We start from the raw sequence: 23724 nt of genomic DNA on the forward strand, positions 1-23724 counted from the left end.
TGAGCCCAAATATTTTAATAGAGTTTGAGCCCGAGCTCAATCCGGGTTTGAGCTCTAACCACCATTTAAAACTTCAAGAATTAAAAAATTACAAAAATAAATAAAGAGAATATTGTGTTGACCATGATACCATTGAACTATAAGGTATCATAGAGGAGTCCAAAACTTTATAATGGAGTATACTAATGTATAATAACTAGCTTAACAGACCTAAAAGAATGAACAAACACCTCCATAAATAGTATTTATTCAATTGACAAACAACAATATTAGATGTTGAGGGACCCAAAAGGGCTGAACAATCGATCATCTTTGAGGTTTGATGTAAATAAGAGCATTTATGAACCTATTAAGAAGAGAATTGACGAGAACAATTAGAGTAAAAGGTATTTTCATAAAAACAATCTATGCTAAGGACTCAGTTCACAAGCTAACAAGCCAAGTTTAGAAAATCTCGAGTTTAACTTGATATACTTATCGAGCCTTATTTTAAGTTTGAAATCGAGCCAAGCTCAAGTAAAAACTGAATTGAGTTGAGTATTTTTTGAGTCAAGCTCCAACGATTTGCAAGCCGGTTTACTTGGTGCCACCCCTAGCAACAATGATTCTCGAAAAGACTTTATGCTAAAATGAAATTGAATCTTCTAAAGAAAAAAAAGGCAAAAAAAAATATTTACGTCATTCAGTCGAAGGAGCCTAACCAATGAACACACAAAGAGGAAAAAAATTAATTAATTTAATCAGGATGAGTATTACATTAATTACATGCCTATAAAATAATTCTTAATTAAGCAGTCAATAAATTATTTGCATGATTTAGGTAATCAAGATAATCAATATATTTTTTGATTTCTTATTATTTTGCCAAGATAAATTAATTTTAAAAATTATATAAGTTATTTCTCTCTTTAATCGCCCAGATCTTCTACAAGAAAGGAGAAAAAGGGTTACCACCTCTGTTACCACTCTACCATTGGCAAATCTAGTGGAGGTTAGGAAGGCAGTAGAATCAAGATAAAACCAAAACCAGAGAAAAGAAGTAGAATTCTCTCTGGGTCGTCGTTTTTTTCTGAACTCTACTTGATGAAGAAGCTGTGCTCTAATTTTGACAGAGAGAATGGCCTTGAAATGGTGCTCGAGGTCTCCATCCCGGAATAAATACTGGCCAACATGGGCTCCGACAACGGCCTCCGGTAGCCGAACATGCTCATGTCGATAAAGTCTCAGGGTGCCGATAAGTTCCCTGGTAATGCGGGTATCAATGCGGAGTTGCTGCTTCTGGTCAATGTCGTTGGATCTCCCCTCATCCACCAGACATTATGGGGCAACTTCAGCCAAAGAACATGACTACTGATCCAGTTCGAGGATTCCCAGTTACTGAGAGTGAAGGGCAAGGGAGACAGAAGCCACTTCTGGCAAAACAACATGGAATCAGTAATTGAGGACTATCGATATGCCGATGGCATTAATAGTGCTCACGGAGGCAAGACTCAGGTGACATTGTTTATATATGGCGAAGAGTGCAAATCACAAGAGGAAGATGGAAGAAGTTTGGGAGACCTGAAGAAGGACCTGGACAGCTGAGACAATCCTTTGGTTGACATCTCCTACTGCTATTATCTGTGGTCTACTTTTGTCCTAGTTTTATGTAGGAAGATGACCCTCCAGGATAAGTGACAATCCACTGTGTACATATGTGATTAGAAGAAAAACAAATCCTTATCAATGGTATAACACCAAATTGAGAGAAATTCTTAGGTTAACCACGAAAATATACCTGAACACATGAAATAACATAAATATCTAGGTAAATTATGGTTTCCTCTCCTTTTTCAAGGGTCAAGTGGCTTCAAATTAGGGGTGGTATCGAATCGAGCAGAGCCCGAACCTGCCTATGTTCGAGTCGGGCTTGATTTAAATATTTCAAACTTGAGCTCTAGCCGAGCCTAGCCTCAAACCTAAAATTGTAATTGAGTTCGAGCCCGATAATTTTAACCAAACTCGAACTTGAGCTGAGTTCGAGCTTCCACCTATATTTAAATCTTTGCATAAATTACATGTCAAATAAATTGTATATAAAATTATATATACACTGCATAAAATTATTCATAAAAGTTGCATAATCATGCATAAGCTTCATTCAATAATAAAACACAAAAACATCATTGACATATCAATATCAATTTATAATTATCAATATCAATATCAATATAAAATGGTTGATGTCTCCTTTGTAATTGAGAACTCGAAACACAACGTGATTAAACTATAGTCTACAGATATCTAGCGATGCTGACTACTGAGGATTGACAAATCGTTTGGCAAATAGTTAAAACACCCAACAAAATAGTACAATGGAAAAACTGAAAAATCAACAAAATGGGAAGAGCTAAAAACAGAAAATCAGCAGTTGGGTGAGAGCCATTACCTTTGAGAAATGAGTAGGAAAGCACCTAAAACAACATGAGGCATTCGTCCATAGCAGTTTTAATGTGAGATCGAAGATAAATAATGGAATACAAAAGATAAAAATGAAAAAAAACCACTATTAGTCTGTTACTTAGGCGACAAAAAAAATAAAGAAGCCAAAAGCTTAAGATTAAAAGAACTTACCTCTGTTCTATCCCTTTCGTCGGCAAGGAAGAAGTTCGGAGGAAGAAATCGAAGAGGAAGAAATCAAAGATTGAGAGGAAGAAATCAAAGACTGAGAAGAAGAAATCAAAGAGGAATAATGAAAAATAAGAAGACGAAATCGATCTTCACCCCCAAATCCCCATTTTTGCTCAATCGCCACCTGTTGTATGATGACTTTTCCTATTCCCCCTGATTATTGAGAAGTAAAAACGAAAAACGAAGAGACGAAACTCGAAAGTCTCCAAAATCTTGAAGTCTCAAAGAGTCGAAGACACCTCTTGGCTCCCGCCTCCGCTCGTAAGAATGAAAGACGAAGAGTCAAAATCTCGAAGTCTCGATTTCGAAGAGTTGAAACTTGAAGACTCCTCCCGGCTCTCGTCTCCGCACTCGGGCTCTCTTTAAGTGAACAGGCCAGCTTGCAAGCTTTTGAACCAAACCATGGTTCGGTTGAGTTCTGCTCATTATCGATTCGATGCCACCCCTACTTCCAATATTCAGGTATGTTAGTTTCAGCAAATCTCAACCCTTATAGAAGTGAAGTTTTATTTTTATTTAAAGATTCTCGTGCTAATTAGAAAAGTCCAAAAGAGGAGAACATCTTCAGATAGGACTCAACCTCCTTGGCATGGTGGTCCAAAAGCTACAAAGCCTACCCAAACAACCTGCAATCCATCTTAATCATGCTGGTTTATTTAAATGGGTTCCTAGTGAATGAGGCATTACTGCAGGTTTATTGAAATGGGTTCCTTGTGAACGAGGAATTACTGATTTACTCTAAAATTTTCTCAAATTATCGTTCAGATTCTCTGTCTCCTCTGTGAACCTGATGGCCTGTGACTCTATATGTGGTTTTTAATTATTTAGAGCTTAGTAGTCTCGGAAAAATTAGGTATTTGCTTTAGTGGGTGTCACTTTCTTCCTCCTTAAGTCTGTTCTGCAACTATTCCAGGGAAACAGTTTTAATTAACCAGAGAATACTGGGTCTGCATGGTTGCTGTTAATGTGCAAGAAACAAGAAGGGAAGTTCCAGCAACATGTGACATTGCGGGTTTGCTCGGCATTGGGCGTCTCCGTCAAACTTGGATCCGGGTCGTATCTGCATTTCTGTAATAAAGAATAACGGGTAATCAATGCCTGTGATGATAGAATCTGTGTTCCTAATTCGAGACGTGGAAGAACTTTTGAGGGAGAATTCTTGGCTGCAGTTAGCAGAAGATACCATCTACTGGAGTAAGTCGGCGAAGCTCGTGCTAGAAAAAGAAAAAAAAGATACGATCTGTTCCGTCATCTTTTTTCTAAAGTCTTCTGATTCGATCACATCACCAGCCATCTTTCTTGACCCAGAGAATCGGGACATGAACTTGTGATAATTTATTTCAATTATCTGGATTGGACTCTCTGGTCCGGTAGTAGTCGCATCAGAAACGAATCTAAAAAAACAACAAAAATCTCACTGTCAGATGGATCAGTGAGTGTTGAAACAAAGAGACGAGAAGGGTTTTGTGGGTAGGATTTTATATTGATTTTTCATGGCGGATTACAGTGAGAGGGGAAGTTAACTTGTTTGTTTCTGGTTAGGCGATTTGGTGAAAAAATTCAGAATCGTTTTGGATAGTTGATGAAGTGGGTCAGATGATGACGTGATCCTCGTCTATATAAGCTTCCTGCTCATTGCCGCTCGAAACTGGACCTGTAAGTGGCTTTCTTGAGCCTCGTCCTCTGTAACCACGGAAGAGCCTCCGGAGTTTCTGCAGAGAAATAATAGGTTCAATGAAGACGGACCAAACTCCACGACCAGACTCTTCTTTTGGGTCAATAGCGGCCATGGAGATCGCCTCGCCGGAGAAACCCCGACGAAGGAACAAATTTGCCTTTGCTTGCGCCATTCTCGCATCAATGACCTCCATTCTCTTGGGTTACGGTGAGTTATCTCCTGCTGTTCTTCTTGTTTCAGCAAATCGCCTGTTTATCAGTTTGGAGTTCTACTCTGGTTTTCTTTTTCCGCTTTCTCTCCCAACAAATTAACAGTTTGAAACGCTACTCTGGTTTCTCAGATATTGGAGTGATGAGTGGAGCGACTATATTTATCAAAGATGATTTGAAGATCTCCGATACACAGATCGAAATCGTAGCTGGAATAATCAATCTCTACTCTCTAGTAGGGGCCGCACTCGCCGGACGAACATCCGACTGGATAGGCCGGAGATACACCATAGTCGTCGCCGCCGTTATCTTTTTCGTGGGTGCATTACTGATGGGTTTCGCCACCAACTATGCCTTTTTGATGGTCGGGAGGTTCGTTGCCGGCATAGGTGTGGGCTATGCTATGATGATCGCTCCCGTCTATACGACAGAGGTCGCTCCCGCCTCTGCCCGCGGCTTCCTCAGCTCATTCCCGGAAGTCTTCATTAACGGCGGCGTACTCCTCGGTTACGTTTCCAACGTTGCCTTCTCCAAGCTCCCCGAACATCTCAGCTGGAGGATGATGCTTGGCGTCGGTGCAATCCCGTCTGTCTGCCTCGCCGTCGGTGTCCTAGCCATGCCGGAATCACCTCGGTGGCTCGTCATGCAAGGCCGACTTGGTGAAGCCAAAAGGATTCTGATCAAAATCTCGGACAGCAAAGAGGAGGCCGACGTCCGGCTCGCAGATATCAAAGCTGCAGCCGGAATTCCTGAAAGTTGCAATGACGATGTCGTTCAAGTCCCGAAACAAAGCCACGGCGAGGGAGTTTGGAAAGAGCTGCTCATCAGACCATCGCCAACCGTTCGCCGAATTCTCATCGCTGCGCTAGGGATTCATTTCTTCCAGCAAGCTTCGGGTATCGACTCCGTCGTCCTCTACAGTCCCCGTATTTTCGAGAAGGCCGGGATTCATAACAAAACCAAACTGTTGGGAACGACAGTTGCAGTTGGTTGCAGCAAGACCGGGTTCATCTTGGTGGCCACGTTTCTGCTCGACAAGGTGGGAAGACGGCCCCTGCTGCTAACCAGCGCCGGAGGGATGGTGGCTTCGCTGCTCGGTCTGGGTTTCGGATTGACAATGGTGGACCACTCCCACGAGCAGAAACTGATGTGGGCTGTCGTCATTTGCATCATATGCACTTTGTCGTTCGTTGGCTTCTTCTCCATGGGGCTCGGACCCATCGCATGGGTCTACAGCTCGGAGATTTTCCCGTTGAGGCTCCGAGCACAGGGAGCAAGCATGGGGGTAGCCCTGAACAGGTTGATGAGTGGGGTGATATCCATGACCTTCATTTCTCTGTACAAGGCCATTACGATCAGCGGCAGCTTCTTCCTCTACGCCGGCATTGCCACAGTTGGTTGGATCTTCTTCTACACTTTCCTGCCGGAAACCGGAGGCCGGACACTCGAAGACATCGAGACCCTGTTTGAGGTTCCGAGATGGAAGGCTGCTTTTGTCAAGAAGGGAGAAAAAACCCATGGCTGAGTGACGATTTCCTTCTGTATCTCAACATGTTGTGATCTTTAAGAGCTAAAACGAAACTAATGGCGAGGTGTTTAATGCTTTAAGAAAGGTTTTACGCATGTTCTTTTGCCATGTCTTCATCGCCATTATTGAGATCAATTTCAGTGAAGTTGATCATGGCAAAATACTGAAGCGAAGATTTTCCAGAGGATTCAAAGGAGAAAAAGACAATGGCAAGGATAAAAATATCCGCACTGAGCAACAGTGTAAGGATGAGCAGAGGAGTAGTGATGGGAGCTCGTTTGTCCATCGACATCGCTCTGCAACACTTCCATCCATAGACTGAGAACTCAGAAATTGGTATGCTTCGATTTACAGACATGTAAGAGAAACTAGTCCACAAAAAAAGCTTTCTTCTCTTTTGAGTCACAAAACCACTACCTAGCAACTGTCCTTGTGGTTCAGATTTGCCAGTTCATTGAGTGAACATTAATCTTCTCAAAAAACAAAAATGGAATCAACTCCTAAACAAAATGAAGGAAAAATTTATATTTCCTTTGATTTATTTTCTTGTCAATTTTTTTATTAAAAATTCCTTTTGATCGATTTTCTTGTATTTGTGCCTATAGAAAGCGATGTTAAAATAAATGCAAGTGATCAAGAACCACTTTGGAGCTTCTTATTTTATTTTCGTATAATTTTTCTTATTCGAACAATAGAAAACCGATTAATTGCTTAAATGCAAGAGGAATCGAGTAGAATCAAGTGAAAAATCTTTTCGCCCAAAATATAAAAATTTCCCATGATATTTTCCCTCCTTTCACTTGTGGTTGGAAATGACTAAGGCCTTAACACTTAACATATGTACTAGCCATATGACCTAATTAAAAAATATGCAAAACTAGTAAAATGTAGTCATTAATATAGTCAATATTGGTTATATTGATTGATGAAGTATTGAATTTTGAAATACACCATGCTAATATAGAAAGAAAAACCTCGCTCGATCCAAATTAGGGTAACGAAAATTCATTTTGGGGCCTTCTGAGCTATTTTTCTGTATGAGACAAAACCCAAGTTGCTCATTCATATGAGATTATCGACATCTTGTCTTATGCTCATATATGTGTTAAGAAATTTCAAGGAGGAAAAATTGTCTCTAACTTGCAAGGGCTAACCTTTTCATTTGACCAAAACCTAAACCTAGCATGAACTAAGCTCATTTGATCAAGTTTAATAGTGTGAATTTATTAATAATTTAGACCATAATTCAAGCCTAAACCCTTTCTAAGAATTACATTCACTCTCTACAAGGAAATGTTTGATGCTATATCAAATCACTTTTACATAGATAAATTACCTTTTTTATGACTTGTTTAAATTTCCTCGAGTTACAGTTCTTAAAAATTAAATGAAATTAAAAAATATTCTTTAAATTAAATGACTAATATTTAAAAATATATATATTTTCTCTTTATTTTTATTAACTAAAAAATTGAATCTTTATCAATAAAAATAAGTTGAAAAATGAGCTTTGAATCGAAATAAGTCATATGTTACAAAATATTCCTTTCAACCTTCTCCACATAAAACCCCAGCCCTCTTGCAATCATTATAAGATACATCTTGCCCACCAATTGATAGCATCTATACATGTTAGTGGCTAAAAACTGAAGCTCATTATGTGACACATTTGACAAGTCTTTAGTCTTCTTCATGGAGACATCAAAATCACTCTGTCTCCCAAGTGACCTCATATCAATTTGACACTTGTTTAGAGATTCCAATACTGGGAAGAAAAATCCAAATATGGGAGAAATGAGGATGACCAGCACAAGAAGTGTCCATGTGAATCACTTCTCTTGAACCATCATAAAAGGCAACAACACTGTGTGGACAGAAACCAGGGCAGTGGCCTCAGTTCCCTTTCTCTTGGTTTGCCATCTTGGCTGATTCAATAGTTTAATCTGAGAAAGGCTCCCTTCCCTCTGAGAACTTACCAGTGGTCCAAAACCCTAATAGCTTTTTTTCTCTTTTCATTTTAGCATGGCCACATTCAAAGCAGGATGGGATCATGAAGAAAGCTAGCTGAGCACCATGTGAACTGTGAAGACTGGTTAAGGGTTCCCATTAGCTCTACGAATTCATGGTGGGGTTATGAAAACGCTTTCTAACTTCATCGTAGTCCGGTATAAACCCTCTTTGCAGGAAACAAAAATGTCATTTAGGGTTATTTGCTGCTGTTCTGTCTATCCCAGCGTTTTTATTGTCGGTATCTTTGGTTTTACGGTCGTTTGTATGCCGGAACTCGTTGCCTGACGTCGACTTGTCGCTAGCGACCAAATCCAAGTCTTCCATCACCGAATCTGCCTTTTTTCTCCTTCGGGCCGCCTTCCTTCTCAGTCGTCTTCTTCGTCTTTATTTACTAATTTATGATCAACAGAACTCCAATACTAAAATATAAAATAATAATAATAATATAAATAATTAATCAATAATGTTCAGAAATAATAATTTATTATAATAATTAATAAGTTTAATAATATCTATTTTTAAAATAATATAATATCAATTATTAATATTAACTTTTTAAAATTTAATTACTATTATACTATTTATTAATTATAAATATACAATTAATATAAAATATAACACCATGCATTTATTAATTAGTAGCTAAATAAAGTAGACAATCATAAATAAAAATCCAAATTAATGGATGAATAATTAAACTTATCAAATAATTAACCGAATAATGTAAAGGATCGTTGGATGCTAATTCAGGCTAATTATAAATAATATACTATATATATTAAAATAAATATATTTTAAAAGTATTTAATTTATTTTTTATATTTTTTGAAATATTTTCTAACTAAGTCACCCTATATAAAGTTATACAGGTAAGTAGACGTGTGGTCGATTGGCCTAATCGAACTGGTGACCATGTGACACAAAGTTGGATCTCGATCCCTCGTTCGAAAAACCTTATTTTCTAAATGTTTGGTAGGGATTATATGAAAGTGAAGATACCCTAAAAGAGTGACAGTCCAACTGTCTTTTTAGATCACTTTCATGTTTGGACCACCCCACAACTTTTTAATCACTTACATTATGGTAGAGACTTTTCCATGTAGGACTCAAGAGTGCCACATGACCCTAAAGTCCAAAGCACAAGAGCACATGTATTGACAATTGTGGATAGGGAAAGTTGGTGCAATTTGGATCATTCATGCAATGGTCTCTATTATTAGTCATGGTCTAAGTCTTACATTCTTGCATATATTATTTAATAAAATTACACCTGAAAAAAACTCAAGAGGTAACTTGGGGTCCATGACCTAGAATGAACTCTTCAAATTTAATACGTATCGATCAATATTTTATCGGATTTTTTACGAATGCTTTCACAATTTGAAACGCCTCATATACCTACACACTTATACAAGTCAACTCTTCAAAGCGGAAATTCCCACTACTAGAGACAATTTTTGGTAAACCGAATTTAGAGAAATGGAATTGTCAAAAATATTAATTATTCTTGTCAAGAAGAAAAAAAAACAAAAGGGTAATTCTGACGAAGTTGGGTTTGTTATTCTTGATAGAATAGTAGGAGTACCATCGCACTTTTGTTTATCCACGTGAATAAGTCTCATTTTTGTTTTTATTCGATCGATAGAGAATAATGGTTGATTGATTCTTGTTGAAGCCCAACTTATTAAGCATCCCCAATTCTTTCCGTGCACATATACACATGGTGACACATAAATTGTTATATTATGTTGCACCTTCCTTTTAAAATAGTTTTTTTAAAATAGCTTTTAAAGTGTTGGGATTCCTCATACATGGGTTGTCTCTCTATGATTACATTTTCTTCTATCATAATCTCTAAATGGTCCTCAATAATGCTTATCCAATAACAAAATATGAATTAATATATGAAGAGGGAGACAATGAACCAAATAAAAATATCGATAATACATAAATTCATGCATGGAATACAACAACAAATGAATCTATTCAAAGTTTGTAATGGTAACAAAAAGTTTTTTTTTAAATGTATTATAATTTTGTAACTTATCTTGGTGACCCAAATTTGAGACAAGGCAGGTCAAGTCCGATATCGAACTAACCTTTTGTATATTTCATAAGCATCCGGTGTAGATCAGCTTTGAGACTCAGGAAACCATACTTGACTAGAGTGACCCAACCCAAATTTCATGAGTTTGAGTTGATTCTATGTTTTTCATGTATCAGTATGATATTAGGTATCTAACAAATAAAAATATAATGCAAAAATTAATTCTAATATTAATTATAAATTTCTCATAAATATTAACTTTTGTGACAAAAAATTTCTCTAATAAATATGTCTATGTTTTGTACTGAAAAACCATTTCTACTGAAAAAAGTATTTCATGGGAGATGGAGAAAAATAATCAGCAGTGAAAATATTTTCCACCAAAAATATGATTGACAAGAAAATATTTGCGGGTGAAAATCCATTTTCACTGATAAAAGGTCTTCTTTTCTCGACAAAACCTAATAAATCTAAAAAAATATCTTTTTCATCAACAATTCTATCGACCAAAATTCGATTGCGAAAAGCTAAATATGGAATATAATTATATCTGAACGATTGTGGCAAAAATTTTCCAAACTCTTTTCTTGCTCTTTCTTCCTTTTTTTTGTTCAAACAAAACTTAATCTATTGAACCCTAGTTAGCATCTTATAGACATTAGTCTTCACCATATTAAGTGACTCATACAAAATTAATCTAAACAAGTTTCCCTCTATTAAACTAATCTTTGATGCCCAAAGATGCTAATCTCCCTTAAATATAAGATAAGATCAAGCCACATGTCTTTATCTAGTATATGATGTGAAATGCATGTGGCATAATCATGGAATCTGGTGCGTCACGGTATGGAAGATGAGAAAGTGAAATGTGACTTACCGACTCTAAAAGTGTTAGTGGGATCAATTGGACCATGACCCTTTTTTCAGACCATCATGTTTGACTCATGAATGTGGACATAGACCTTTTTGGTAGATCAAGATTTGTATCTATCTCAATTATGTTTCTTTTATTATTGTTCTTTTCTCATTGATTTCTTGACTTAAAAAGGGGCTATATTTCTTTTTCTTCTTCTTTTCCAGTGATGAAAATGTTTTTAAAAAAATTTAAGATCGATGGAGTTAGTTTCTCTTGAATAAAATTTTAACAGGAAAACCCAAAATTTAATCCACGATTTTTACGATTGTTTTTTAAAGTGATAAATATATCATATAAGAATTATTTTGTTACTTATTCATGTATTTTTTATTTATTTTTTTGAATAATGGGTATATAGATAATTAAATAAAATTTAAAATTAATTTAAGAAACCGAGCGAGGATAATTACACCATCAAAGAAGTCATGTTTTGTTGACTAGATACATTACAAGAAAAAAACACTTCTGCTAGTGAAAATAATTTCGTTGGCGAAAAAAGTTCTGCGACCAAAATTAAATTAAATCGAACAAATTACCATAAGTTATCCCTAAGCTTTCATTTAATAAAAAAATAAAAAAAATAAATGGTTTGAGATAAAAAAAATAGGCATTCAATAAGGCATATTAAATTACAAATGTACCTCATAATTCAATAGAACAAACATGCCTATACATTAGACTAGTTATAGGTGTGGCCATATTACTTTTAAATATGTATTTGATACATGTTAGTCGATACACCTCCTATGTCGATCGTATCCCTGAAGGTAAAATTCTATATATATCGACTGATATGGGATATGTATCGGTAATATGCCCACCCCTCGTCGTAGGCGAGGTCCGCCAATACGACATTGCATGATACATATGAGTCGGTATGTATCGTATGTAACATATAGTAACATAGCAAAAACAATTATGAAATATTTTAAAAAATACATGACAAGGTATTTATGTATCGTATTTTTACATAAAAAATCAAACGGATCAAAAGGATAAGTAGGGGTGGCATCGAGCCGAGCCGAGCCCGAACCTGCCTATGTTCGAGCCGAGCTTGATTTAAATATTTCGAGCCGAGCTTCGAGCCGAGCCTCGTCTCGAGCCTAAAATTGTTATCGAGCTCGAGCCCAAAAATCTTAACCGAGCTCGAGCCGAGCTTCGAGCCGAACTCGAGCCTCTACATACATTTAAAAATTTTCAAAAAATATATATCAAATTAATTATATATAAAATTATACATATATTTTACATAAAATTGGACATAACTTCTACAAAAAATTAAGCATAACCTATATATATAATACATGTATAAGATTGAGGCATAACCTCCTCTTAAAATTGAATATAATCTATGTATATAATACCTGTATAAAATTCGGCATAACCTCTTCTTAAAATTGAATATAATCTATGCATATAATACCTGTATAAAATTCGGCATAACCTCTTCTTAAAATTGAATATAATCTATGTATATAATACCTGTATAAAATTCGGCATAACCTCTTCTTAAAATTGAATATAATCTATGTATATAATACCTGTATAAAATTCGGCATGACCTCTACTTAAAATTGGACATAATCAATGTACATAATACCTGCATAAACACTCCATAAACACTCCATAAACACTCCATAAATACTCCATAAACACTCCATAAATACTCCATAAACACTCCATAAACACTCCATAAAATTATCTATACATTCCATAAACACTTCATACACTGCATAATATTATAAATAAACTTCATACAATAATCAAACACAACAAAATTAAATAAAATATCACTATCAATTTACAATCACCCAAATAAAAACTATAAATCCATTATAAAATTACAAACTATAATTGTTTCTCTTAATGCTAGAAAATAATATACATCCCTGCATGAGCAAAATCTCCACCTACGACAAAAACAAAAAAATAAAATTAGTTATTGTCAGATAAAAAAATACTCTTCCATTACTAGTTACTTAATGTCGTTAAAAATATTAAAATTACCATGATGAGAGAAACATGACAAATCATGTAGCTGATAGCATTATCTCTACACTCTTCTTCTCAGGCTGTAATCATAAAACAAAATTTTAATAAATAAAACTAAAAAATATACTAAAAAATATCATAATAAAGAATTGATCAAAGAAATTCACCTTTTGATTTTTCTTTACACCGTGAAGAACCCGAATCCAATCACTGCCACAAATCAAAGCTTGAACTGTACTTGGTGCCAAGGAAGAACGATATGAGTCTATTACTCTACCACCAGCACTAAATGTAGACTCTGAAGCTACTGTGGATATGGGAATTACAAGGATGTCTGCTGCCATCTTAGATAATACTCGAAATTTCATCTGATTCACTTTCCACCATTCTAAAACATCAAAATCATATTGTGAAGTTTCCTCACAACTATACACACCTTCTTCAAGATAAATTTCCAATTCTGACCTTGGTAAATTAACTGCATCCTTTTGTTTCATATAACTCAATCAACTTTGACCAACCTGAACTTGATGAAGGCCTACGACTTGTGGAAACACCCATAGAGCTACTAGTACTTGAAACAATCTCTTCATTTCTAATATCCACATTATATATGGATACATATTCATCGTAGATCTCATATAAGGTGCGTCGAACTAAATTTATATTCATTGTAGCTTCCTCCATAGAATATATCACTGGAAAACACATTTCGATCAACTTTAATTTGACCCTTGGATCCAAAACTGAAGCAACAGCCATCAATAAATTGCATTCACCCCAATACTTCTCAAATTTCTCTTTCATTCTACTAACCATTGTCCTAATGAAAACATTTTCATTTGTAGAATGAAAATCCAGAACTTCTTTTACCCTATATACCTCACTAAGGTACAAATTAGAAGTAGGGTAGTCACTCCCAGAAATTATATTTGTAACTGCATTAAAAACTTCTAAAATCTCACACACCATGTCAACTTTTTCCCATTCATCAAAACTTGGCAAACAATCATATGTTGGTTCTCTAACTTTAAATCTAGAGAATGCATCTTTGAATTTTAATGCAGAAGACAACATATCATAAGTAGAGTTCCAACGAGTTGGACAATCAATAACCAACCTCTTTTCACCAAGTTCTAATTGTTGTACAATTTCAGAAAAAGTGCGAAGTCTAGCCTCAGACAGATTTATGAATTTGACACTTTCACGCACATTATCAATGATATCTTTAATCTGAACAAGACCATCTTGGACTAATAAGTTCAAAATATGAGCACAACAACGCACATGAAACAACTTTCCACCACACACCAAATTTTTTTTCCTTGAAAAATCTTGTTTCAAAACTCTGATACAAACATCATTATATGCAGCATTATCAACTGAAATACTAAAAACTTTATTTTCAATCTCCCACTCTTTCAAACACTTGTAAATAGCATCTGCTATATCAACGCCACGAGGAGGAGGAGGAACATGCACAAAACTCAAGACTCGTTTTTGCAGCTTCCAATTACTGTCAATAAAATGCCCAGTAATAACCATGTATTCAATTTTTTGATTTTGAGACTTCCAAAGATCCGTGGTAAGACTAATCTTGTTAATCTCTTTTAACAAAATTTTCAATTTCTTTTTCTCTGCCTCATACACCTCCATACACTCCTTCTTAATAGTCTTCCGGGATATTTTCTCATAATTCATATTTGCCATCTTCATTACAAAATTAAATCCCTCCTCTTCTACTATCATGAATGGATGCTCATGCATAAGAATCCAATGAGCAATGACTACTCTCATTTTAGCTTGATCATAATTTCCTCCAAAATCCATAAAAGGAAGTCCAGATGGACTCTGATCAACATTAGACCCCGCTCCCACTGGTTGAAAGTTTAAGGTTTTTTGTTTTCTCATTGCCACTTTTCTACTAGTGCAACGTTTCAAATGTCGACTCATATGTGTGGTCACTCCACTACTAATAACACTCAAATTGATTTTACAATGAACACACTGAGCCTTTTTTGTACCATTAAGTGATACTTCTTTGAATTCCAACCACACATGAGACTTTTTTTGTCTTTTGGAGGTATGAGTAGAATCACCTTCATCCTCATTTATAGTAATTTCATCTGGGCCCACTTCTATGACAGAGGGTAGTGACTCTGGTGGAGTTGAGTCACTATTTATAGTTACACTAGAACTAGTGTTAATTATTGATGTCAATTGAGGAGGTGTTGACATTCTTACTTCTACAAAAAAACAAAATTACAAATTAAAAACATAAAGAAAAGAAAGTTATCCGAACAACAAAGATCCTACACATAATTTAAGATACTTGTTTATTCTTAGAGGAAGGTACGTGACATTGTGACAATCGGGAACGACCCTTGTCTTTCAATGCAGCGGGGTCTCTTTGAGCCAGTAGCCCTGCACCCAATAGTTTCCAGTCCAATATACCGATCCTTTTTTTATATATAAATTTAAAAACTTCTAAGATAAGGAAATAAGCACACCAACATTCTCTTCTAATATTCTGATGAAATTCAACCTCAATACCAAGAAATTAATGATAAAAATGAAAAAAAATGAAATTCAACCTCAATACCCCACTATACCAAGAACAGCAGTGGATATAAGTTCAATGAGAATTAAGAAAGAAGGACAAAAACTAACTTTTTTTATTCTTTTTTATAATAAAGAGAAGTTGGATGCAATTAAGAAAGCTCCTGATTCCATTAACTATAATAGAGTATTATTGAACAGAATATGTTATTAACACTCAAAATCATGAAATAAAATTTCATTGCTAAAATATATCAAGTAACAATTTGAATACCATTGCTGTTTATTGCTGAAATATATGATAAACATACAAAATTTTATAAGAGGCCAGACACCTAAAAATAAGAAGGCAAAAAAGAAACAAGATCCCACAACATAAAAATATTTGAAAGTCTAGAATAATAACTTCATTTATGAAGAACAATGGAATTTGAGCAAAAAAATCATTGACAACCAACCAACTATTTTCCAAACATTATAGCAATTGAGCTTAGTAAGTCATTCTGAGATATACAAAAACATAACAAATGACAAAGTGGGGGATTTTTCTCCCCCACCCTTCCTTTCCTTCTTGAATGTTAGCTCAGTATGAAGTTTCCTGGCTCTCAGCCAGCTAGAATGCAATTGATGGCACACTCAAGCAAAAAAATAAATTAAGAGAATAAAATAGGTCAACCTTATACAATCTGTATAAAATGATCTTTCTTACATTCTACCCTTAAATCAAGAACTCACCATTTCAAAAAATCAAACAGTATCAACACTCAAAATCATAAAATAAAATTCATACCAGTTTTCTTACAATGATTTCTTCCCGAGTGTATTTGAACTGTCAGCTGGAAATATCGAAAAAAAAAAAAACAGAGCTGAGTTTGCTTACCGAGTGTGCAGTTCGGATATCCAAAAAAACTTTCCAATAATGAAGCACTGCTGAGAAACGAAGCTCAGAAACGAAGCCGAGAAACGAAGCTGAGAAACGAAGAGAGAGTTAGAGATTTTTTAGGTTAGCTCGGCGACGAAAAAAAAACAGAAAGATGAAATAAAAATCTTACCTCCTTCCGTCGGACCGTCGATTTCGTCTCGTCGGCGAAGAAAAGCTTGGATGAAGAAATCGCAGAGGAAGACGAGAAAGAAATCTTTGAGGACGGAAGACAGAAATCGTAGAGGAATAAATCGAGGAATCGAAGAGGGAGAGGGAGAACGAGGGATTTGAAGACCAAATCCCCCATTTCCCCTGAATACCTGCCGACGGACAGCGATTTCCGCAAGAAATCACGTTGAAACGGCATGGGAATGGCAGACGGAGGTATGGGTTTCGCAGAGAAATTTCCTAAATCGAAGAGGTATCCCGATCCCCGATCCCGAATCACTCGTTATATTAACGAGTCGGCTCGCGAGCCGACGAGCCGAACCGGGCTCTGTTCGAGCTCGACTCGTTAATGTAAACGAGCCCATCCCTGAGTTCGAGCTCGGCTCGAGCTCGAAATATAACGTTTCGAACCGAGCCGAAACCGAGCCGAACTCGAGTGGCTCGCGAGCCGGCTCGGTTCGAAGCCACCCTTAAGGATAAGGGTGAGAGTATCATCGACATGCTCGATAGCTTTGGCGGTCTGAACGGACAACATGGAAGAAGGAAAAAAAGAGACTACGAGACCCGAAGTCAAAGTACAATTTCGTCATTTCACAGCAAACGGTCAGAAATCATTGATGGCATTTCCGTAATAGGGTGTCTGATGTTTACAAAATTGAGGCCATGAATTCAGAGGGCCATACCTACTGATGTAAGCTGACGAGCTTGCTCTGTCTATTTAAGCACTCGCTAGCAGTAGTAGGGAGAGCTGGCAATGGCGACTTGAATCTACTTCCGGCTTCTTTAATCTCTTAAAAAGGGTCCAGAACCGCTGACAGGAAGAAAGAGAGGGAGTTGAGTCTTGTCTTGTGTAGAGAAATGGGTGCTGAGGGAACGGAGAAGAGTGATCTTCCTGAGTCTCGTGTTGGTACTGTTACAGCCATGGAGATTGGCACACCAGAGAAGCCGCAGAGGTGGAACAAGTATGCGATTGCATGCACGATGCTTGCTTCCATGACTTCTATCTTACTGGGTTATGGTCTGTTCTTCCCCATTTTTCAGTTAAAGAAAAACTGCTGGCTTTTGTTCTTTTGTTTTGTTTCAATTTTTTTTAATGAAATTTCTGTCTGTGCTCTTCTTCGTGTTCTTTATTCTTTTTCGTTTTCCATATTTCTAGTAATTTTGTGTCTCTAGACTAATCGAATCTGCTTATAAGATGAAGAGAAAATCGTGTTTTGTTTTTGGTGTTGGTTGTCTTCTCTGATTTTTTCGTTCTGCAGAGCTGTTTTTTTTTTCCTTTACTGCAAGTAACTTCGTCTCTTTCTTCTTGATTGATAGAGAAGTCCAATAATTCTCCATTTCTGTTGTTCAGATATTGGAGTGATGAGTGGGGCAATAATCTTCATCCAAGACGATCTGAAGGTCAGCGACGTGCAGATCGAGATCTTGGCAGGGATTCTTAACGTGTACTCTTTGCTGGGATCGGCTGCCGCCGGTCGGACTTCAGACTGGATCGGTCGGAGGTATACTATCGTTCTCGCAGCCGTTATTTTCTTCGCCGGCGCACTGCTCATGGGTTTCGCCACCAATTACGCCTTTCTTATGTTCGGAAGATTCGTTGCCGGAATTGGTGTGGGCTATGCTTTGATGATAGCTCCAGTCTACTCGGCGGAGATTTCTCCGGCGGCTTCCCGGGGCTTCCTCACCTCGTTCCCCGAAGTGTTCATCAATTTCGGAATTCTGCTCGGCTATGTTTCCAACTACGCTTTCTCCAAGCTCCCGCAGCATCTCGGCTGGAGATTTATGCTCGGCATCGGTGCACTTCCCTCGGTTTTACTCGTCGTGTTTGTGCTGGGCATGCCGGAGTCTCCTCGTTGGCTAGTCATGCAAGGTCGCCTCGGAGACGCCCGACGGGTGCTCACCAAAACATCTGGTTCCAAAGAAGAAGCGGAACTCCGAATCGCTGACATCAAAGAAGCTGCCGGGATCCCTGCAAATTGCACCGACGATGTTGTCTCCGTCCCAAAACGCAACAGCGGGGAGGGAGTGTGGAAGGAGCTGTTTCTCCGACCAACCCCCACAGTCCGCCGAATCCTCATAGCCGGTGTTGGAATCCATTTCTTCCAGCAAGCCTCCGGCATCGACGCCGTCGTCCTCTACAGTCCTCGCATATTCAAAAAAGCCGGAATCACAGGAAACGACGCCCTGTTAGGCGCCACAGTCGCAGTTGGGTTCACCAAGACACTGTTCATCCTTGTGGCGACTTTTCTGCTCGACAAAGTCGGACGGCGCCCCCTCCTTCTGAGCAGCGTCGCCGGCATGATCGTCTCCCTCGGCGGCCTAGGTTTCGGTCTGACGATGGCGGACCATTACCACGAACAAAAGGTCATGTGGGCCGTCGCCATTTGCATTGCGTGCGTTCTGGCTTACGTCTCCTTCTTTTCCATCGGCCTCGGGCCGATCACTTGGGTCTACAGCTCTGAGATTTTCCCACTACGCCTGCGAGCGCAGGGGACCAGCATGGCGGTGGCGACGAACAGAGTGACGAGCGGTGTCATCTCCATGACCTTCATTTCTCTCTCCAAGGGCATTACCATCGGAGGAGCCTTCTTCCTCTTCGCTGGAATCGCCTCGCTGGCCTGGATTTTCTTCTTTACCTTCCTGCCAGAGACTCGGGGCAGGACACTGGAAGATATGCAAGGACTCTTCCAGAAATCGAGACTCAAATCTACCGGCGATAAACAACAACCGGATCAAAAGGGTGTGAATGCAATCAATGAGAGCGGCTAGCTCCTCCAGACCAGTATAATCCATGTAAAGATGGACGATTGAAGAAGATGAAGTTCAGCCTACTGCAATAGTATTACTCTCTCTGAATCTAAGTCGGAGAAATCTGAACTAAGAAGAGAAAAAAAAAAAAAAAAAGTGAGATGGAAAGATTCCTAAAGAAATGGAAATCGTTTACAGACCAGAGAGTCCCCTTGGCATCGTTTCCATTTCACTGTTCTTGTCCATTTACTAATGGATTTTTTCATTGGCTCCAAAAACTACAGGACAAGACCCTTCATGGGTCCTGTCTTTATTACTTCTGCAAAATCTAACTCTCATTTACGGGTTTTCTTACCTAATCAACCAAATCACGAGCCCCATTTAATCTCAATCTGGTGAACAGTCTTGATCAATATTGAACAAAGACAAACTTCAGTTTAAGCTGGTTCTCTCACTACAAAGAAAAAATCTCTTTTGCCAGCAAAACTTTTATCAATTGAATTGGCGGAAAGACCTCTGCTGTATAAACAAGATTGAAAACAGAGAAAGAAACCCAATTTGAAGTTCTAAATATATCGCAAGAGCCCATCTCTTTTGACGCGCATTTGAAAGACTTGGGAAGTGGTAACATATAAAAACCGCTTATCGATGATGGAAGAGTAAGGTCAACGACACATACCCCATTTTCGATGAACCCAGATCTCGCAGATAAGATATGAACCTTAAAATATACAGAGATTACAAATTGGGATTCTCTCGTCTTTGTTTTCTAGATCGTATGTGCTTGACTTGAGAGTGTTTGATTCTGGAATTCAGTGCCGATAGGCTGTTTCTTCTTGACCAAAGTGATTAAAAAATGGTTATCCTGTTGGCTCGTTCCAGTTTTCTTCTTCACTTCTGCGAAGGAAACGTTAAGATTAAAAATCTATTTAGATTAATGGTCTGATACAGAATCGACCAAGGGATTAATCGTCTTCTTCACATCTGAGCCAGATTAATCGTCGATCTGAATCCAACCCACCCTCCGAAATTTGGACCAGCTTGACTGAATTACGTGAGTTAGGTAAGCACGGAATCTAAATTTAAAGGTATAGCCTTCTTTTCCATATGGAGAAGCAATTTCCTGAAACGACACTTGTACAAAAGATGCCTGAAAATGTGAATTTGAACTTTCTCACAAATGCAGCTAAGCTCGGAAGAGCATCAAATTTGGTTCCGTCTACGGAAGAAAGATTCAAGTATGGTTGAACAGATTCATGACCAGACGCAGCCGTAAAACCAAGATACCCCTTTCCCCATTAATCCAATAAAATGGGTTTCCCAAGAGTTTGAACGGTTCCAGTCTCATTGTTTGGCGGAATTGAGAACGCAGGGTATGCAGAATTAGGTATAATGGCTTTTGCAGGAATGGCGGGTAGCTGCTACTTACTGATGGGAAGAATTCGATGAGAATAGAGGTTGAAGAGCAAATACCAAGAGAAAGCCAACCAGTTTTGCTCATCTCCCGGTTGTAAATGGAAATTTCTCACCTGGTTTCCAACCATGGATAGATTACTAAGTTTGTAGCTCTTTCCAACTTGATTTGGACCTAGAGCCTGGCTTTTGAGGTTCTGGCAAAAGGAACCAGGTCAATGGAATCAAACTGAATTTTCATAGAACAGGATCATAGAACTAGGTAAGCGCTGTAAGTGAACAAAAGATTTCTGCTGAAGCATTTTTCAAGCCTTTTTAAGCACTCAGACACAATTTGGCTAGGCAAGACCATCCTTACATTAAATTAATCGAGAGAATTGTTAGGGCTAAGTTCTAGTAGTAGCAAAATTGTCGTGCAGGCGGTATTGAAAATCCTTTTGTGGGTGTAGGCTGGTGTGCCGGGTGAGCTGTGGATCTAGGCTTATGTAACCTAGTTTTTCTTACTGAAAAATCCATTTGTGGGTCCAGACTAATATGCCTAGTTAGCAATTGTAACCTAAGTAAAAGGAATGCTATTGTGAATTGGTTGTTGTGATATTAAGTGACAACAAGTCCTTGTGTTGGCAACATTGTTATTGGCCTTAGTGGCTATTTGTCTCACACGTCTTAGCCTCAAGGTGCTAAAACACCTTTGGGGTTTTGACTAGTAACCCATAAAAGGATTAAGAACCACCTAAAAATCATGTGTGTACTAGATACATGATTTCTTCCGATCGTTGTGCATAAACATAAACTATAAGACTAGATTCGTACTTATATTAATTGAAAAAATAAATAGACACACATGAATTAACCAAAAGAAGTTAAAATTACTAGCAAAAGTTAACTTATTGTTCCCCCTTCTAGGTCGGTTCATCATCGGACCCCTCTAGGTCGGTTCATCATCGGACCTTACACGTTTGTGCCGCCATAAGAAAATAAAATTACTAGAAAATCATTTTTATTTTAAATAATTTTCTTGTTAGGAAGATTTTCTATTGAAAAATTCCCATTAGTTGGTTTTCTTGCATTTGTGTTGTCATAGAAAACAATAGGAAAATTAGTTATAATGCTTGTGGGATTGATTACAAGAAGCCCAAAATGTTAGTTCCATGGGACGCATCCAAAAAGCCCACAAAAATTACCAACTCGGCCCAGAATGGGTTTTCACTTGTATTACCTTACAAAGCAGCACCTCGCTCTAAAACTGGTTCTAGGGTTTCAGCGCTGAAAGCCTATTTAAGCGTCGTGAACCTCAACGGAGCTGTTGCTTGATCGCCGCTCTCTGATTTTTTTTCAATTCATTTTCTTCTTTTCAACATATGGCGAATGCGGATGATTTGCTGTAGTCCTTTGGATTTGGCCGAAATCGACACTGTTTCTTTAGTTTCCTCGATTTGATTTCTTTGCGAGTGTCCGCGGTTTGTCGCCTATTTCGATGAGTTTTACAGATATGGCATTTGATGTCGTTTGCCCATTTCCTTTCAGATGAAACGATTGTATTTTTTTTTCTCGTACAATTCAGTGTATAGAGAAAAAAATAGTGTTATTTTTATTTTTATTTTTATTTGCATCTATTGCCCTCTTCTCATGCTCTAATATGAGTTTGCTTAGGAGATATAAGGGATGCAGAAAGGTATTGGTTGGCATACCTAAACCTTAAGGATGCTACAGTCTGATGGTTTTGTGCTTTTTTTTTTTTTTTTTTTGGCATTGTTCTGGTGTTGGAGGCTACTTGATCAGAGAGAAAAATGGATCTTTCTTAATGTGGTTGAATGTTTTCTTATGTCTTTTCCCCTCGTTGATTCACTGGATCAATTAAGTCAGTTGCCTTTTCGGAAAGGCAAATGATGCAGATAATCTTATCCTACACACTGAAAATTGTTGTGGACTATAACTCCGCTTATTATCTGATGCTATTCTATTATATGGGTGTCTCCCCGTTCAGTTTCATAGGGTTTTCTCTCCTCTTTTTCTTTTCTGAAATGGTTCTGTAATTCTACCCTGCTTATTTGAGAAGGCAAATGATGAATACAATCTTATCCTACACTCTGAAATTTGTTGTGGACAAAAACTCCGCTTATTATCTGATGCCTTCTCTTTGTATGGTTTGAATTTTATTTTCTGACAAATAATTTGAATTTGGTTTTCTTGTTTTATGCAAAAAAACTCTATGACGATATTAAGCAGACGGGCGGTCTGAATCTGATGCTGTGTTGAATGTCTGCTATTTTTTCAATGTCTGAGAGTCATTTGACGATCTGTGCACGATTTTACTTAATTCTCGTGTTCTTTCGTTTTGTTCATACTCTGGTTTTTGTTTTGCAACGATGAAGAGGTAAATTTTTTATGTCTGGACTTCTGAGACATATCTATGATTGGAAAAAGCTTCTTCTGAGCAGTATATTTAAAGTTTCTTAAAGCTGTTGAGATTTGCAATTAATCTTCATTTTGATTTTGGGTAAAGATTGTTGGTTGGAGAGCAATTACTCCGTGGATGAGGATGTTGCAGTTTAGTCTCTTTCGATCAAACTGGGTTTTGATTTGATAATAGTGAGCTATATATCATCGATTAGCTTCTTGTTCTAGTGTGTGAAATACAAAACAACTGAATCATCATCAACACCAAAATTGATGTTTTTGCATGAAAAATACTGAGTACACAGCAGTGACATCTCTCTCGAATAATCCTGCAAAGATTCTGGGTTGTTTCTGGTGTATTTTGTCTTCACGATGTGCCTTCAATAAATTGTGGTTGGGAGTACCAATCTGGAAATTGCAGAGCTTGCTTGTATAAACTGAAGCAGCGAACAGAGGAGGAAGAA

The 23724-nt window shown here is 37.6% G+C and overlaps 2 protein-coding genes and 2 non-coding genes across 4 annotated transcripts; all 4 read left to right on the forward strand.

Annotated features, from left to right (window-relative positions):
* The first annotated feature begins 4316 nt into the window (after positions 1–4316).
* LOC137951711 (polyol transporter 5-like) lies at positions 4317–6187 on the forward strand. Its single transcript, XM_068798572.1, has 2 exons — positions 4317–4555; positions 4689–6187. Exons 1-2 carry the CDS (start codon positions 4405–4407, stop codon positions 6080–6082), a joined length of 1545 nt encoding a protein of 514 aa, XP_068654673.1. The 5' UTR covers positions 4317–4404; the 3' UTR covers positions 6083–6187.
* Positions 6188–17466: 11279 nt separating this feature from the next.
* On the forward strand, positions 17467–19803 carry LOC137951723 (polyol transporter 5-like). The gene is made up of 2 exons (XM_068798591.1): positions 17467–17717; positions 18051–19803. Exons 1-2 carry the CDS (start codon positions 17558–17560, stop codon positions 19466–19468), a joined length of 1578 nt encoding a protein of 525 aa, XP_068654692.1. The 5' UTR covers positions 17467–17557; the 3' UTR covers positions 19469–19803.
* Positions 19804–22738: 2935 nt separating this feature from the next.
* LOC137952425 (small nucleolar RNA R16) lies at positions 22739–22820 on the forward strand. Its single transcript, XR_011112258.1, has one exon. It is a non-coding gene; the product is annotated as a small nucleolar RNA R16 (small nucleolar RNA).
* A 95-nt stretch (positions 22821–22915) lies between these two features.
* Positions 22916–22997, forward strand: LOC137952424 (small nucleolar RNA R16). Its single transcript, XR_011112257.1, has one exon. It is a non-coding gene; the product is annotated as a small nucleolar RNA R16 (small nucleolar RNA).
* Positions 22998–23724: the final 727 nt, after the last annotated feature.

Source organism: Aristolochia californica, unplaced genomic scaffold (assembly GCF_029961685.1).
Source record: "Aristolochia californica isolate CCGP_79_NKW_82.1479 unplaced genomic scaffold, dmAriCali1.0.hap1 SCAF_15, whole genome shotgun sequence".
Taxonomy (NCBI): domain Eukaryota; kingdom Viridiplantae; phylum Streptophyta; class Magnoliopsida; order Piperales; family Aristolochiaceae; genus Aristolochia; species Aristolochia californica.